This window comes from Dama dama, chromosome 1 (genome assembly GCF_033118175.1).
Source record: "Dama dama isolate Ldn47 chromosome 1, ASM3311817v1, whole genome shotgun sequence".
NCBI lineage: Eukaryota > Metazoa > Chordata > Mammalia > Artiodactyla > Cervidae > Dama > Dama dama.
Window position 1 is genome coordinate 44,068,491 of NC_083681.1, and position 16,059 is coordinate 44,084,549.

Genomic DNA, 16,059 nt, shown 5'->3' on the forward strand with positions numbered 1-16,059 from the left:
AAGGGTGTCGCCTGGAGAAGGCAGTTGAATGGAGTGACCCAGGGTAGGCACGTGGCGATTTGCTGAGAAGGACGAGGTGAGGGCCTTGAGGGTGCTGGGGAGGAGAGTGCTTGTAGGGAGGCTGGCCAGCCTAGGAAAGGGCAAGAGAAGTCCAGGGGATCGGAGCTGCCACTGAGGCAGGGGAGCTGGTTGAAAAAGAAGAAAAGAGCCGAATAAATCACACGTCTTGGTCTGATGTGTTGGCATTTATGGTTTTGGAGGCAGAGGAATTCCAGATGCCAAGATCTGGTTGTGGTCAGGGAGGGGATGGAGGAAATGTCACTGGATGTGAGGTGTTCTGGTAGAAGCTGAGTCCTTCTAGGCAGCCAAGGTGGGTTTTGTTTTGCTTTTCTTTAAAGATCATTTCAGTCCATTTGGGCTGCTATAAACAGAATACCACAGGCTAGGTAGCTTATAAACAACAGAAATTTATTTCTCGCGGTTCTGGAGGCTGAAAGTCCAAGATCCAGGCGCCGGCATGGTCACATTGTGGTCAGGGCCCTCTCCCTAGTTCATAGCTGCTGGCTTCACCATTGTGTCCTCACATGGCAGAAAGTAGGGGGTGAGGGATCTCTGAGGGGTCTTTTTTTTTTTTTTCCCACGTCATGCTTAGTGTTTTATTTCATAAGACAAGCCCTGCCTCGGCCCTCAGAACCGTGGCCCTGGGTCCCTCCCCGCTCCACCTCCCAACCGTCCGGTGAGGGGTCTTTTTTGTAAGAGCACTGATCCCATTCATGAGGGCTATACTCTCATGACCTAAGAACCTCAGATATCACTGAGTGTTTGAGGGGATACAGACATTCAGACCATAGCAAAGAGTGTATATATAGTGGGTGGGACAGGCAGGGAGAGGATGAAATCTCAGCAACGTGTTGTGTATTTTTTTTGTCATTACGGGGGGCAGTAGTTTCTTTAGAGTGGTGAATTAATTTAGTCTTTTAGAGCATTTCTTAAGCTATCTGCTATGTGCCAGAACATACGCTAGGTGCTGACATGAGGGGCAGAAAACTCTTCCTCCTGGCTTTTCCCCCAGTAAGCCCAGGATCCCTGGGCACTTTCTTTTGTGTGTGTGAGGAGGTCATGAAGGAAGCAGGAGAAATGGACTCTCAAATGCTCTCATAGGGTGTTGGGGCAGGAACTTGGGCCCACCCTCAGCCCAGGAGAAGTGAGGAAGAAGAAAAACCAGAGCTTCTGGCTTTTCCAGAGAGAGCCAGGTTTAGAAATGAAGACTGCCTCCCCCCACCCCGAACCCCGCTTCCCATCACAGCTCTTTCAGTACAGCACAGTGCATATCGCGGGTCCACTAGGCCTTCTGAGGGGATAGAGCTGGCTGCTGGAGCTAGCCAGTTATGGCAGCTCCCTGGGGCCTCTCTGCCATCCGTGTTCACCGTCTGCCAGCAAAGCCCTGGCTCCCCAGCTGTGAGGCTCTGGCGTGATCAGACCTTGATGCCCCTAGCAGAGCCTGGGCCCTGAGGCTTCTCTCCCTGAAGGTTTCACTCCTTCACCAAGGGCAGAGCCTCCTCTTTGCCACCCCACCCCCCCCCACGCCCAGCCTGGCTCCTGCAGGGCTGTGAATACAGTGATTGTTTCCTGTGGCTGCAGCTGCCTCTGAACACATTCCTGGACCGTTCCTTCAGGAAAATACCCCAGGGTCCTGTTCTGGCCTGGCTTGGCATTCAAGTCCTGCCAATCCTGGGTCTAGAAAAGATGCCCTCCCTGCTCAGGGTCTGCCTCTGACTGGAGAGGGCAGAGTAGGCAGCCCAGTGAGGGCACACACGGCTGGAGTCCAGCCAGCTCTCGTTCCGTTGCTCACAGTTTAGGCTGTCCACAAGTGCTTATTCCCTCTGGCCTAGTCCTGATGTCTGTGTTACTGGGAGGGTGTGTGTGTGTGTGTGTGTGTGTGCGCATGTGTGCACGTGCACACACATAAGCTCTGCAGTGATCAACCCTAAGGGTTGTACAAGCCTTCTGCCTCCCAAGTCCCAGGCCCATTGGAAGGCATTGTGGAGGTCAGTGTTTCCTTTGACCCTGAGATGGCCCTTTTCTAGATCTTTTTCAGGTGGCTCCCTTGGGGTTTGGGGTGTGCTGTCCCCAGGCAAAGGGCTCTCAGGGCCAGGATACCTGTGTCTCTGCCTCAGGGCCCAGCAGTATTTTAGTTGTCCCTGGGGTGGTAGGACAGCCAAGCAAGGCACCGGCTGCCAAGAAACTTGTGAACATCCAGAGGTCCTTCTAGAAAAGAGGGTTTGTTTCTGTCATGGATTGGAACCATGTTCTCTGACTGGTGGTCATTAGTCATGAAAGGATGATAATCCCTGTTGGAGCCAATCAGGTAGAGCCCAGGGCCTTCATAGTTAGTAGGTGGGACCAATAGATGCAGAGAGACAGGGTGGGAAAGGCAGGCTCAAGAATGACTCTGGGCCACTGTTTCATTTGTGATATGGCCCTGAGGGGCGGGTTCTTGACTCCTCTCCTGACAGGTAGATGGTTCAGGCCAGGTGTGTCTCCTGTGGTGACTGGTGACCCATACTAGCCCTCAGCCCTCACTTCTGTGCCTTCTGGCTAGCCCTGGGGAGATTCTCCTTCTGGTCTTCCATTGGTCGTTCTGCTTGGACAGCCAGCTCTGTGATATGGTGCTGGAGGCCTGGAGTCCCCTCTAGGCCAAGAAAGGGCTGACCCACTGAGAAGTCTGGCATTTTTTTGGAGCCTGAGAGGAAAGACGGAAGTGGGTGAGAATGGTGCCAGCCTCACTCGGTCAGCCCACTTTCTCCAGTTAGAGGAGTAGGGAACGGTAGACGTAACACTGGGCTGGGAGGCAGAAAAACTGGCCGGGTCCCACATCTGCCACTTCTGACCAGACTGACCCTGGGTTATCAGTGAGCCCAGCTGTAAAATGTGGACTTGGTAAGATGACCTCTGTAGGACCCTCCAGCTCTCACACACTATGAATTTGTGATCACTCTTGCCTTTGTATTCCCTGGCCTGAGCTGATCCTCCCAAACTAGGTCAGGCCCACCTGTGCATTTGGGTGGCCCTTGGCTGGGGGGTGTGTGTGTGTGTTCAGGTGTAGCTATGTACCTTCACGGCTGTTCTAGGTATAGCCACCAAGGAGGGCACCACTGCTGGCCCTGTGGCCCTGAGCAGGGGGGATGCGGGGACTTCACCAGTCTGCAAGGTCAGACCCAGGCTGAACCTCCTTAGCGTCTTTGTTGCCCTGGGAGGTTTAACATGAAAGGAGGTCATGAGCCTAGCCCAGCAGGCACTGATTCCCCTTCCCTCAAGGTGCTGGGCCTGGGCTCAGTGTTTGTCTGTCTGTCTGTCTACCAGTACCCTGTCCAGCTGCTCCCATGCGGTGGTGGCCTTGCTCTACCCCTTCTCCTGGCAGCACACCTTCATTCCTGTCCTCCCGGCCTCCATGATTGACATCGTCTGCTGTCCCACCCCTTTCCTGGTTGGCCTGCTCTCCAGCTCCCTCCCCAAACTGAAGGAGCTGCCTGTGGAAGAGGTGGGCCACCTGGGGAACCAGCTGTGGGGAGGATGGGACAGAAGGAACGGAATCCCCCAGGAGGGAAGGGCAGAAGGGGAAGGGGTTGGGGAAGGCTGCTGGGATCTTCTTGTTTGTGTCTCCAGCTCTTCTCCTTGCTCCCTGGGAGGCCTCTCTCTGGCTGGAGTTCTTCCTGTTATCTGACCCTGGGAATCCAGGAGATCTGCGCAGGGCATTGCAGGGATTCATATCCTAAATCACTGCCCTTCATGACTCTCTTTCTCAGGCACTGATGGTGAATCTGGGGTCTGACCGATTCATCCGACAGGTAAGAGCGGGACGTTGCATGGCCTGCCCCAGGGTGGTGCTTGTTTGATACAGGGTACCTAGCACTGTTGCACACACATACTCCACCCTCATGGCTGACTGCTGAGCTCTGGGTTCCACATTCACAGAGCAGACAGTTGAAAAGTTGCTGGAGGATTATCCATGATTCACAGAATGTGGTGGAATGTAAAGGTTTGTGATTGCTGTCAACTTCAAAAAGTCTCTGTGAGTGGTAGAAATTCTCCTGGGCCTGTATAAAGAAACATAATCTAATGCCATAGACTTTGGGAATGTAGTCTGTTACACACACCACTGACAGAGCTCTGTCTCTTGGATACCAAGCGTCAAGATATGGACACTGAATCAGAATATAGAGACAGGCATGGCAGCCTAACCTTGTGCCTGAGACATGTGATTTCCCTGCCCCCCAGTCAACCCTGCTTCCCAACTGGTGCCAAAGATGGAGGAATTGGGAAGACTTCATTGTGGTGCTGGGGTGGGAACCCCTATTGGTCCTGGGCAGTGAATGCCACCTGCTCCACACTTCTTATTTTTGTGACCCTGGGCAAGTTTCTTAACCTCTCTCTATGCCTTAGTTTCTCTTCTTAAAATGAAGTTGATAGGGACTTTTCCTGGTGCTCCAGTGTTAAGACCTCACCTTCCAAGGCAGGGGGTATGGGTTTGATCCCTGGTTGGGGAGCTAAGATCTCACATGCCTTGTGGCCAAGAAGCCAAACATAAAATAGAAGCAATATTGTAACACGGCTTTCCAGGTGGTGCTTGTGGTAAATAACCCACGTGCCAATGCAGGAGACGTAAGAGACGCAGGTTTGGTCCCTGGGTCGGAAAGGTCCCCTGGAGGAGGGCACGGCAATTCACTCCAGTATTCTTGCCTGGGGAATCCCATGGACAGAGTAGCCTGGCGGGCTATAGTCCATAAGGTCACATAGAGTCAGACAAGACTGAAGTGAGGGCTTCCCTCATGGTCCAGTGGTTAAAAATCTGCCTGCTAATACAGGGGACACGGGTTTGATCTCTGGGTCGGGAAGATCCCACATGCTTGGAGGCAGCTATGCCTGTCTGCCACAACCGAGCCCTTGCTCTAGTGCCTGAGAGATGCAACTGTTGAGCCCATGTGCTACAACTACAGAAGCTCAAGTGCCCTAGAGCCTCTGCTCTGCCACAAGAGAAGCCCGCACATGAGAAGCCCATGCACCACAACTAGAGAGTAGCCCCCACTCTCAACGAGACAAAGCCCTCTCGCAGCCCCAAAGACCCAGCACAGCCAATGAATAAATAAATAAAAATTTAAAAATAAAAGACTAAAGCGACTTAGCTTGCACATAATATTGTAACAAATTCAATAAAGACTTAAAAAATGGTCCACATCAAAATAAAATCTTTTAAAAAATGAGGTTGGTAAAATTATCAGGGTTATTGGGAAGATGAAATGAGATTATATAATCAAGCTTATTTATTCAAGCTCTTCAGACAGCACTGGCACAAAGTAAGTGCTCATTGTGTGGTTCCCTTCTCCTGCAGATGGACGATGAGGACACATTGTTACCTAGGAAGTTACAGGCAGCTCTGGAGCAGGCTCTAGAGAGGAAGAACGAACTGATCTCCCAGGACTCAGACAGCGACTCCGATGATGGTGAGTGAGGCCTGCCCCACGCAGTGGTTGTGGGGAGTGGTGCTCTGGTCTTTGATTTCCATTTCATTCATCCAGCAAGTATCTGCTAGCTTCCATGTTGAGAGCACAGTTTCCAACCTCCTGCTTCATGAGATGGTCCTAGACTCGCTCCACTCTGGGCCTGGGCCTCATGGGGCCTGGACCTTGCTTCTGTGCACCAGACCCATCTGGCTGATGAAACTCAGATATAGGGCCTTGGTCTCACTTTAGCCTGGAATTCTCTAGCCCTACTCCTTTGCCGACAAAAGTCTGTATAGTCCAAGCTATGGTTCTTCCAGTAGTCATGTGCGGATGTATGAGAGTTGGACCATAAAGAAGGCTGAGCACTGAACAATTGATGCTTTCAAACTGTTGTGTTGGAGAAGACTCTTGAGGGTCCCTTGGACAGCAAGGAGATCAAACCAGTCAATTCTAAGGGAAATAAACCCTGAATACTCATTGGAAAGACTGATGCTGATGCTGAAGCTTCAGTACTTTGGCCACCTGATGAGAAGAGCCGACTCATTGGAAAAGACCCCCATGCTGGGAAAGATTGAGGGCAGGAGGAGAAGGGGATGACAGAGAATGAGATGGTTGGATGGTATCACCGAATTGATGGACATGAGTTTGAGCAAACTCTGGGAGATAGTGAAAGACAGGGAAGCCTGGTATGCTCAGTTCATGGGGTTGCAAAGAGTCAGACATGACTTTGCAACTGAACAACAACTCCCAGTGTCGTTCAGGGAGTTATGGCTTGAATTGGGTCTGAGGGGAGAGGAATAGTATAGTATTTTATCAGAAGGAGTTCAAAAACTTAGATAACATCAGGACTGCTTCTAGGGTGGCCTAGGCTACAAAGCTCCCCTCTTGCCTTTAATTCTTTTTCTCAGGAAGTTTGGGAAGAAAAACCCAAAGACAACTGGCAACCACAAAGACTCTTCTTGCTGATAGGATGCTAGTTATTCCTCTGTCTCAGGCCTTGCCTTGAGCCACTGCAGGAGGTAGAGGAACTTCCTCTTCTTGTGAAGCCAGGGAAACCACCAGAGGGCAAGAGGTGTAGCGGGGGAGTGGGGCTCTCTGGTCTCTGATTTCCATTCTCACTCATTCAGCAAGTATCTGCCAGCTTCCATGTTCAGAGCACAGTTTCCAACCTCCTGGCTCATGAGCTAGTTACAAGCCTGGGAGCACAAGAGCTAAAGTTCCAAGAACAGATGAGTGGTTCTGGCTGCAGTTTAGTTGAGGAGATGGAGACAAGATCCCCTGGAGGCTGCGGTTGCAGGCTCTGGACCTGAACCTCAAAGGTTTTCTTTTCTTTTCCAGAATGTAATACCCTCAATGGGCTGGTGTCGGAGGTGTTTATCCGGTTCTTTGTGGAGACTGTTGGGCATTACTCCCTCTTCCTGACCCAGAGCGAGAAGGGGGAGAGGGCCTTTCAGCGGGAGGCTTTCCGCAAGTCTGTGGCCTCCAAAAGCATCCGCCGTTTTCTTGAAGTTTTTATGGAGTCTCAGATGTTTGCTGGCTTCATCCAAGACAGGGAGCTGAGAAAGTGTCGGGCAAAGGGTAAGGCCAGAAGAGCCTGGGGTGGGGGGTTCTGAGGGGTATCCGGTCTCCTCCGGCTTTTCTGCTACCAGCAGGCTGAGTAGCCAGGCACAGTGAGCCTCCATCAGTATCAGCCACGGCAGGCCTCCTAATGTCCCTTTTCTTCTAAGAGGGACTGCCAAGGGCGCTTTCTCCTCTGCCCCAGAAAGTGCCTTTACTAGGCTGGGCACAGGCTGGAGCCTTGTGGCAAAAGAGTGGGGCTTATCTCCACTTTGCCCCTCTTCACAGGCCCTTATTTAGAGAAAAAGGCCAGATTGTGCCATTTAGGGAGTCCTGAGAATCCAGGGTTGAAGAAAACTGAGCCAGCTCTCTGTCTTAAGTTGGTGGCAGTCTGCACTCAGAGCACAGAGATTATCTCTGTTATTTCATCAGCTCTGCTCACTCTAGAGCTTTTTCTTCTCATCAAGACCTTTCTAACCTCAGGATTGTTGTGTCTTCTGTCCACCAGTACTGTCCCTTTAGTGTAACCTTTTGAAACAACATGATAGAGTGTCTAATAGGAGCTGGAGAAGATGCCCACTTGGGGGCAGCTCTGATACCACGCTGCATCCTCGCCATAATGCAGCTCAGGCCATCAGCAGTGAACACCAGTGAGGTGTCATCAATAATAGTTTTGATGAGCCGGTCTGGATTCTGACAGGATACTCCTATAAGTTACAATCCCAGGTCTTTGGTTCCCCCCCTTTTTGGGATCTATTCCCTTTGGTCCACTCAACAGGGGCCTTCCCTTCCCTTCCTCCAAGGACTGTTCTCTTCCCTGTTCCTCCTCTTCCCCAGGCCTCTTTGAGCAGCGAGTGGAGCAGTATTTAGAGGAACTCCCAGACACCGAACAGAGTGGAATGAACAAGTTTCTCCGTGGTTTGGGTAAGCAGCCTTGTCACTGATGAGACAGGTTCAGCAAGGAGGGGGTGGGGTGGCTGGGGGATCTGTACTCCAAACTACTCTAAATAAACCAGCGACAATGGGAATTTATATTAGGGCTCTAGACAGAACAGGAAATCTGACAGATCTTCACCTCAATTGGGTCTTTGGGGTGCACTCCTTCCTGAGTGAACATGAGGGTCATTAGAACCAGTTGAGTGTTCCTCATGGCTATAAGGGGAGGGTCTACGAAGAAATAGCAGAGTGTCCTTCTCTGAAAAAGCTCCCCTCCCTTCAAAGAGCTCAGCCAACTGAACCATAGAATCATAGCTTGTCTCACTTTAAAGGAAAATTGAGACCAGAGAAGTTACATGGCTTGCCGAAGGCCGTTCATGATTAATACCAGAGCCTAATTAGACCTCTAGAGTGTTTTCACTATCCTAGTCTAGCTGCAATCCAGCCTTTCTAATCCTTCTCTCTCATTCAGAGTTAGGACTATTGGAAGTGATGATACTGAAACATTCTCACTCTCACCCTCTCTGGCCCACAGGCAACAAAATGAAGTTCCTCCACAAGAAGAATTAAGCCCCTTCCCCAGACAGAGTCCAGTGCCTTGCAGAGCCTGGGGAGGGGGCCCAGCCTAGGACCCTTTGGGCTGCTGTGGCCGCTCTGCCTCCACAGACCCCACCCTCCAAGCCAGCCCACCTCTGCCTTCACGACATCCCAGGATACTGTTTGTAAATAATCTGCTGTAAGCTTTCTTATGTTTTTGTAACAAGCAAAGAGAATCTGGTAAATATTTGTATATTCCCAAGGGGCCGGGTGCTTTCCTGCCCTGCCCGAGCATGGATGAAGTTTTGCTGGGTGCTGGTGACTGGCCAATTATGTGCAGCTGACTGTCTCAGCCGAACCACTGATCTTCCCCTGGAGGCTCCTGGCCTGCCTGCCTGCCTGCCTGCGGCCCCTGCTGCCAGTCTCGGGCCCTGGAGAGCACATGCTGTCTTGTCATGTATGAGACTTTTTTTTTTTTAAATCTTAGAGTTTCTATTTTTTTCTAGTAGTCTCCCTCCCCTAACCGTCTGTTTTTGAAAGGCAAAGGCCAATCAACCCCCATTTGCAGCATGGTACCAGGCTCTCGGGCCTGGCCTTCTCTTCTTTCTCCCACCTTTGTGATGGTCAGTGAGTCATGGGAAGCCCACCCTCCAGCTCTGCTAGTGTCCTCCAGGCCCAGCTCCCAGTCAGCGGTGGCCATGATGCGGTACAGGGCATCCCTCCTTCCCACCATCTACGGGTGTTCTCAATAAACAGTGTATAGTTGTTTGGGCCCAGAGTGCCATGTGTTTCTTGGCTTCATTATCTAGAGTTCTCTCTCCAGGGGAACGGGCTGAGGCAGGATGAAGCACCTTCATGCAGGGAACTGAGTACTTGATTAAGAGTTCAGCTTTCGTGTGGGTCACTGACCTCCCCTGAAATTGAGTTCTCTGGCCTGAGCTGTATGGCTGGTCTTGTGTGCACACAGTCACTCAGTTGTGTCTGACTCTTTGCGGCCTCATGGACTATAGTCCTCCAGGCTCCTCTGTCCATGGAATTTTCCAGGTAAGAATACTGGAGCGGGTTGCCATTTCCTCCTCCAGGGGATCTTCCTGACCCAGGGATCAAACTCATCTCTTGCGTCTCCTGCACTGGGTAGACCACTAGTGACTTCACCACTAGCGCCACCTGGGAAGCCCCATATGATTGGTCTTCAGTTCAGTTCAGTCACTCAGTCATGTTTGACTCTTTGCAACCCCATGGACTGCAGCACACCAGGCTTCCCTGTCCATCACCAACTCCCGGAGCTTGCTCAAACTTATGTCCATCGAGTTGGTGATGACTGGTCTTAGAAGATGCCTAATTATTGTTCTAGCTTAGCTTCCTTCTCCAATAGCCAAGTGTTCAGATTCCGTGTATTCCCACTGATGGAAAGAATGCTTATTGCCTCTTGGCTCCCCTGTTAGGTTAATCTTATCATTTTCCTATTCAGTATGAAGCCCTTATGACATCACTGGGTACCCTAACATTGGTAGAGTCAAGCCCAGCTAAAGACAACCCAGGGCTTGCTCATAGCTCAGACCCATTGTTTATGGCTCTTCCATGTCACGCTGTGAAGTTTTTTTCCATTGGAACTCTTAGAGGTGTACATGCAGAAAATTTTGCTATATTCTTTGGAAAAGCAAGGAGGGAAGTAAGGTGGGGAATATGGGTGGCTTAGGCTTTCTGTCCACCCAAGGCCTTCACAGAGACAAGACCTTGAAAATTTCCAGGATGGGGCAATAAGCTGGAACTCTCTTCACTGGTATTGGCTTTGGGTCTGGCAGGATTTGAACCATAGTTTTCCTGTCCTTCCACTCTATCCTATTTGTTAAAACAGGAGACCATACCTTCTGGAGTCTCCTTTCCTCCTTTTCCCCATCTCCAGTGACACCTGCACAGGTCCCAGTCTGTGTGTGGTTTGGGGTTGCTGTCTGCCTTATAAAGCAGAGGTTTTGTCTTTTAGGAAGACAGATTGGTCTCCTCTGAAAAAGCGTGTTACATAGTTGGCTTTGGCATCTTCCAAGAATAGGAGGGCACACTCACTGAGGCCTGATGAAGCTGGTTTTACAGGTGAGGTAAAAAGAGGAGATAGCGGCTATAACCAGAAAGTCCAGAGTAGGGTGTTGTTACCTCCAGAACTTGTCACTTTTAACTCAGTTTCATGAATCACGAAGTGGAGTCCTTAATAAAATAATAGTTTCCAAAGGTCCTATTTCTTCCCCCTTTCCTCTCCCTCTCTTTTTTATGTCTCCAAAGAATCCTCAGATATGTCATCAGATCACAAGATACATAGGTGTAAATTACTTTCTTAAAACCTGTACCTTTTATGTAGCTTTAAAATAGTGTTATTTTAACCTTAGGGGTTCCCCCCACCCCATGGCCACAGCTCTCATCCCAATCTGGAGAACTGATACTGGTACACAATGGCTTGGAATGGACTGCAAGGGCCTATACAGTGACTGCTATGGGCAAGGCACAGAGGTCTCATCTAGAAGGTAGAGGAGGGTGTGTCTGGGGGGGCCTGGTCTGGGGGTGACAAAAAGTGTTTTGGGTTTCTTTCCAGGTTCTGTTTTCACATGATCTCTGGACCTCTAAACTGATGGTTCTCAATCCTAGCAGATCAATACTCCTTTTCTATAGCAAATACTGTAACTCCCCCCATTACTATCCTGAAATGAAATCCATAGATAATATAACCTACCTAAACATCTTAACTGTAATATAGTCTTAACTGTAATATAAAAGGGGAGAAATAAAAGCAAAGTTATTTTGTCATAAAATAACATGTATTTACATATGTAAATGCTTGGGCACAACCATATTAGATGGTATAATGAAGTCAGATGCTTACACCTGTACATAGAATTGCTGTGAATGCAACAAGTGCTGAAAGTGCTGAATTAGCAGCTCAGATACTAGTAAGTAGGTGTTAACTACTGGTAAGAGTTTTCTGAAATGAACAGTTTGGGGCAATATTCTGAACCAAACATACTATGAGTTTCCCGGATTTAAACAATAGTCGGAATCCCAAAAAACTGCTAAGTGTGTGAAAACCACAAAAAACAAAAACAAACTTCTTTTTGATTGTGTGAAATGAAATTAGGTGGGGGCTATGGTTTTTCCAGTGGTCATGTATGGATGTGAGAGTTGGACTATAAAGAAAGCTGAGCACAGAAGAATTGATGCTTTTGAACTGTGGTGTTGGAGAAGACTCTTGAGAGTCCCTTGGACTGCAAGGAGATCCAAGCAGTCCATCCTAAAGGAGATCAGTCCTGGATGTTCATTGGAAGGACTGATGCTGAAGCTGAAACTCCAATACTTCGGCCACCTCATGCGAAGTGTTGACTCACTGGAAAAGACCTTGATGCTGGGAGGGATTGGGGGCAGGAGAAGGGGACGACGGAGGATGAGATGGCTGGTTGGCATCCCCGACTCGATGGGCATGAGTCTGAGTGAACCCCAGGAGTTGGTGATGGACAGGGAGGCCTGGCGTGCTGCGACTCATGGGGTTGCAAAGAGTCGGACACAACTGAGTGACTGAACTGAAGCTAGATTTTCTTTGTGTTTTGAATCAACCTATACATCGCATGACATCAAGCTTCCTTGATGATTGCTTCCTTTCCATGATTGTGACCACAAATGCTACTATACATTTACAAAATGCCCTGTAGAGGATGGTATCACCACTACTGAAAACAAGTGTCCTCAGTGCCTTTCTGGGAGATTGCTCAGGGGCAGGGCAATGCTGCCTCCTCTACCAGAAGTCGAACTGTCAGCCCACTTCCATTCTGGAGTTAAGAAAGGCCCCCGGGTTTTCTCCTGTAATCAGGTAACTTTGAGAGCAGGGCAGGTTGCACTATTACAATAATCTTTCTAAATGCTCTTTTCAGTTAAGTTACCATACATGCTTTGGTGAACGGTGTTGAAATGAGAAGGCTGGGCTTCTTTTTAAAGACTTAATTCTAAAAAAAATCTGGAATTCTCATCTTGGAGGCGCACAGAAAGGCCACAGTTCTGTTTTGCATGGTAAAAGCGGGACCGGAGTGCAGCGAGGGAAGTGAACTCAGCTTTGACCTCACGCCGCACGTCGTGCTGTGTCGAATTAAACCTCCCGCCTAGCCCGAGCGCCACAGGCCGGCCCCGCCCACTGCCGGAAATGGTGGAACCGACTATGGACGTACTTCCGGCCACGGTGGGGGAGGTCAAAGTGACGCCGGAACCAGAATCTCCCACCCTGCGCAAGCGGCTCGCATCTCCACCGCTGGAGCGCCAAGCTCTGCCTGGCTCGTTGCCAGAACCGCGGTATGCCCCGCCCGTGGTGCACGCCTTTGGTTGGTTTTCATCCCACGGGCTGGCTGCTACTGGGCTGGTAGCAATGTTTACTTGAATTGAGAATTTAAATCCTAAGGTTTTGACGAGGACTTTTACAAATTATGGTATATTTAGCTGTTAATGTAACATTTCCCACAATTATTTTAAAGGGCAAAAGGTTGAGGACCACCGAATTCAGGGGCTATCTAATTTTAAAGCTCTGCTCCCCGAATATTAGAATTTCATCTATGTGCACCTTGTGGCCACTGGAGGTAGTGGCAGTATGGGCCTGTGACTGGGACAGGCTAATCCAAGTTTGGCAGGCTTCTCCAGGAACTTCTATGCACTGGCTGTATTTTCTGTTTTGGCACCTTTCACTTTAAAAATCAAAACATAACGATTTGCCTTTGGTGCTATACAACAAGCTAAGTGGTCGTTCTAGGTGAGAGCGCTCAGTAGTGTTGGACTCTGCAACCCCATGGACTGCAGCATGCCAGGATTCCCTGGAGTTGGACACATCACCGACTCCCAGAGCCTACTCAAACTCACGTCCATGGAGTCGGTGATGCCATCCAACCATCTCATTCTCTGTCCTCCCCTTCTCCTGCCTTCAGTCTTTCCCAGCATCAGGTTCTTTTCCAATGAGTCAATTCTTCGCATCAGGTGGCTGGAGTTTCAGCTTCAGCATCAGTCCTTCCAGTGAATTTTCAGGACCGATTTTCTTTAGGATTGACTGGTTAGATCTCCTTGCAGAGAGCACTAGGTCGCTCTTCATTATCTTGGGGCATGTTTGTTTTTTCACCAGTCACACAACTTCCTTTGGCAGTATTACTACCTGGGAGTAAGAGGGCCTGCTTGGTTACTCTAACTATAGACAATGGTGAGCAAGATGCACACAGCAGCTCACACTGATCAGCAACTGTATTCTCCAGGCCTGGAGATGGGGTGGCATGGTATTTGAGAAACCCTATTAAGAATGGCTGTACTACTCTCATATTTAGCATACCCAACAAGAGCACCTCCATACAGGACTGGGATGAGCATGATCCCACCTAGTTTCAAGACAGCTATGCTACAAGATGCTAGCAATGAAACTGGGAAAGAAGCTAGCCATAAAGAGCCTGACAAATCTGTCCTCCCCAAACCGTATTTTGCTGCCAGCCCCACCCCTATCTGTCACAAGTCTTATCTATCTCCTTATGTCTTCTGAATCCTACTTGTCTTCCATCCTCATGGTCCTGCCTCCTACCTTCCACTGTATCCCTCAACCTAAGTCACAGCCTGGCCAGTGTACCTGTTTGCTCCAGGCTCATCTCCAACACAGCACCTCCCAACTTGCCTAACCTTCCCAAACTAGGTTTCCTAAATGCACATTTGCTCTTCCCAGGGTTTAGATCACTTTCCCACTGACTGAATCACATCAAGGTTAACTGACTTGTCACTTGGGTGACAGTAATAGTTCACTTTGCTCCTTACCAAGAGCTGAGCACAGAGGTTCAGTAAATGCTTTTCATTTTACTCAATCCACACAATACTCAAGGTAGGTGCATGTGTGCTCAGTACCCTTTAAGATAAGAAGTCACACAGCTATTAAGTTTAGATCCAAATTTCAAATCCAGCCTGAATCTTAAGATACTGTTACTTGCACTTTTCTGTACCTTTAGTGTCTAGTAAAAATAAGTTTCCATATTTTAAGTCCTCCAAAAGACATTAAAACCCACTTTTACCTTTCCCCATCGGTACCAATGTATGTTATGTCAATAAGTTACTAGCTTATCCAAGTGCCTTCCTGACCATTAACTCTCCATTATATAAATCAATCACATTTCTTCCACTGTGCTTCTTTACACTTGATCATCCCCAATATCCTGTAAAGGCTGTCATGACAAACTAGTCCCATAGAAAGTCATGGTTCCCAGTCCATTTATGACCCCACAGAGCAATATAGAAGCAACCCTCTACCAGACTAAACCTGTAAGTACAGTTTTAGTAAGTTTAAGTGCCATTCTAACTATTCTATTGGTCACGTTTCTACCCCGCAAGTTTTATGATGGGTCAAAAACACCTTCAAAATCTTGGGAAACAGTCCAACTATAGCAAATTATAATGTACTATAATATTAAGAGGGTTCTGTCAGCACACAAGCATTGGTCATCTTGGTTTTGCAGGAGGTACAAACTCTAGAAAACCTGATTCTGGTTTCTGGTCTGAAGTGTTAGTTGCTCAGGCATATCTGACTTTGTGACTCTATGGACTGCAGCCCTCTAGGCTCCTCTGTCTGTGGGATTCTCCAGACAAGATGCTGGAGCGAGGTGCCATTTCCTCCTACAGGGGATGTTCCCAACCCAGGGATCAAACCTGGTCTCCTGTATTGCAGTCAGATTGACCCACCAGGCAAGCCCTTTAGCATCCCCCTAATTTCTCTACAAGATACACTTCAAACTAGAAGGAAAAGCATTAGCATTTCATGATGTATCTCTTTAAACATTAAGATTCCTATGCACAAGGATCCTTGAGTTCTGACAACTGATTTCTAGAATCCAACCATGGATGGGGTTCCCAAGTGGCGCAGTGGTATAAGAATCCACCTGCCAATGCAAGAGATATGGGAAACTTCCCTCCATTGTGCAGATCTCCTGGAGTAGGAACTGGCAACCCACTCCAGCATTCTTGCCTGGAAAATTCCAGACAGAGGAGGGCCACAGTCCATGGGATCGCTAAATGTGGGACACGACTGAGCACATACACAAACCACTCTATTTGTAAAAGCCCTGGATGTTGCCCCAATTCCAACAATTTGGGTTGAGATAAGTAAGTCAGGTGGAGAAAATAAGTTCCCAAGAGCCACTCCCATCACTGTCCATGTTTCCAATGTGACCCAGAGATCCTGTACGTAAAGAACATTTCCCCATCTAAACTGAGTTTCTGCTCCCTGAGCTCCATGGAACAGTTAAGGGCACATTCTCCTACTCACTGTAAATTCAGAACATACAATTCTAAGAGATCTTTCAACAATCAGATAAAGTCACCTTATCAACAGGTATCCTCATTAAGTGAGAAGCCTCAAAGTATGTAACCAGCCAAGGCCTGTAAGTGCTGGTATTACCTCTTTGTACTTTGAGGGGAGCTGGCAGAGGAACCCAGGTCCTAATACCTGTACTCCTAGAATCTATTAGGTGGGTTTCTGTACAGGTAG

General features: G+C 48.8%; 1 protein-coding gene across 5 annotated transcripts in view; it reads left to right on the plus strand.

The window, feature by feature from the left end:
* DENND2B (DENN domain containing 2B) overlaps window positions 1-9,309 on the plus strand; it is a 163,608-nt gene extending 154,299 nt beyond the window's left edge. For all 5 annotated transcript variants that reach the window (XM_061147966.1, XM_061147973.1, XM_061147977.1 and 2 more), the window contains 6 exons: window positions 3,364-3,541; window positions 3,807-3,848; window positions 5,390-5,501; window positions 6,840-7,079; window positions 7,896-7,982; window positions 8,530-9,309. In XM_061147966.1, coding sequence (XP_061003949.1) covers window positions 3,364-3,541; window positions 3,807-3,848; window positions 5,390-5,501; window positions 6,840-7,079; window positions 7,896-7,982; window positions 8,530-8,564 — 694 coding nt within the window. In that variant the 3' untranslated portion in view covers window positions 8,565-9,309. The remainder of the gene's footprint in view (window positions 1-3,363; window positions 3,542-3,806; window positions 3,849-5,389; window positions 5,502-6,839; window positions 7,080-7,895; window positions 7,983-8,529) is intronic.
* Window positions 9,310-16,059: the final 6,750 nt, after the last annotated feature.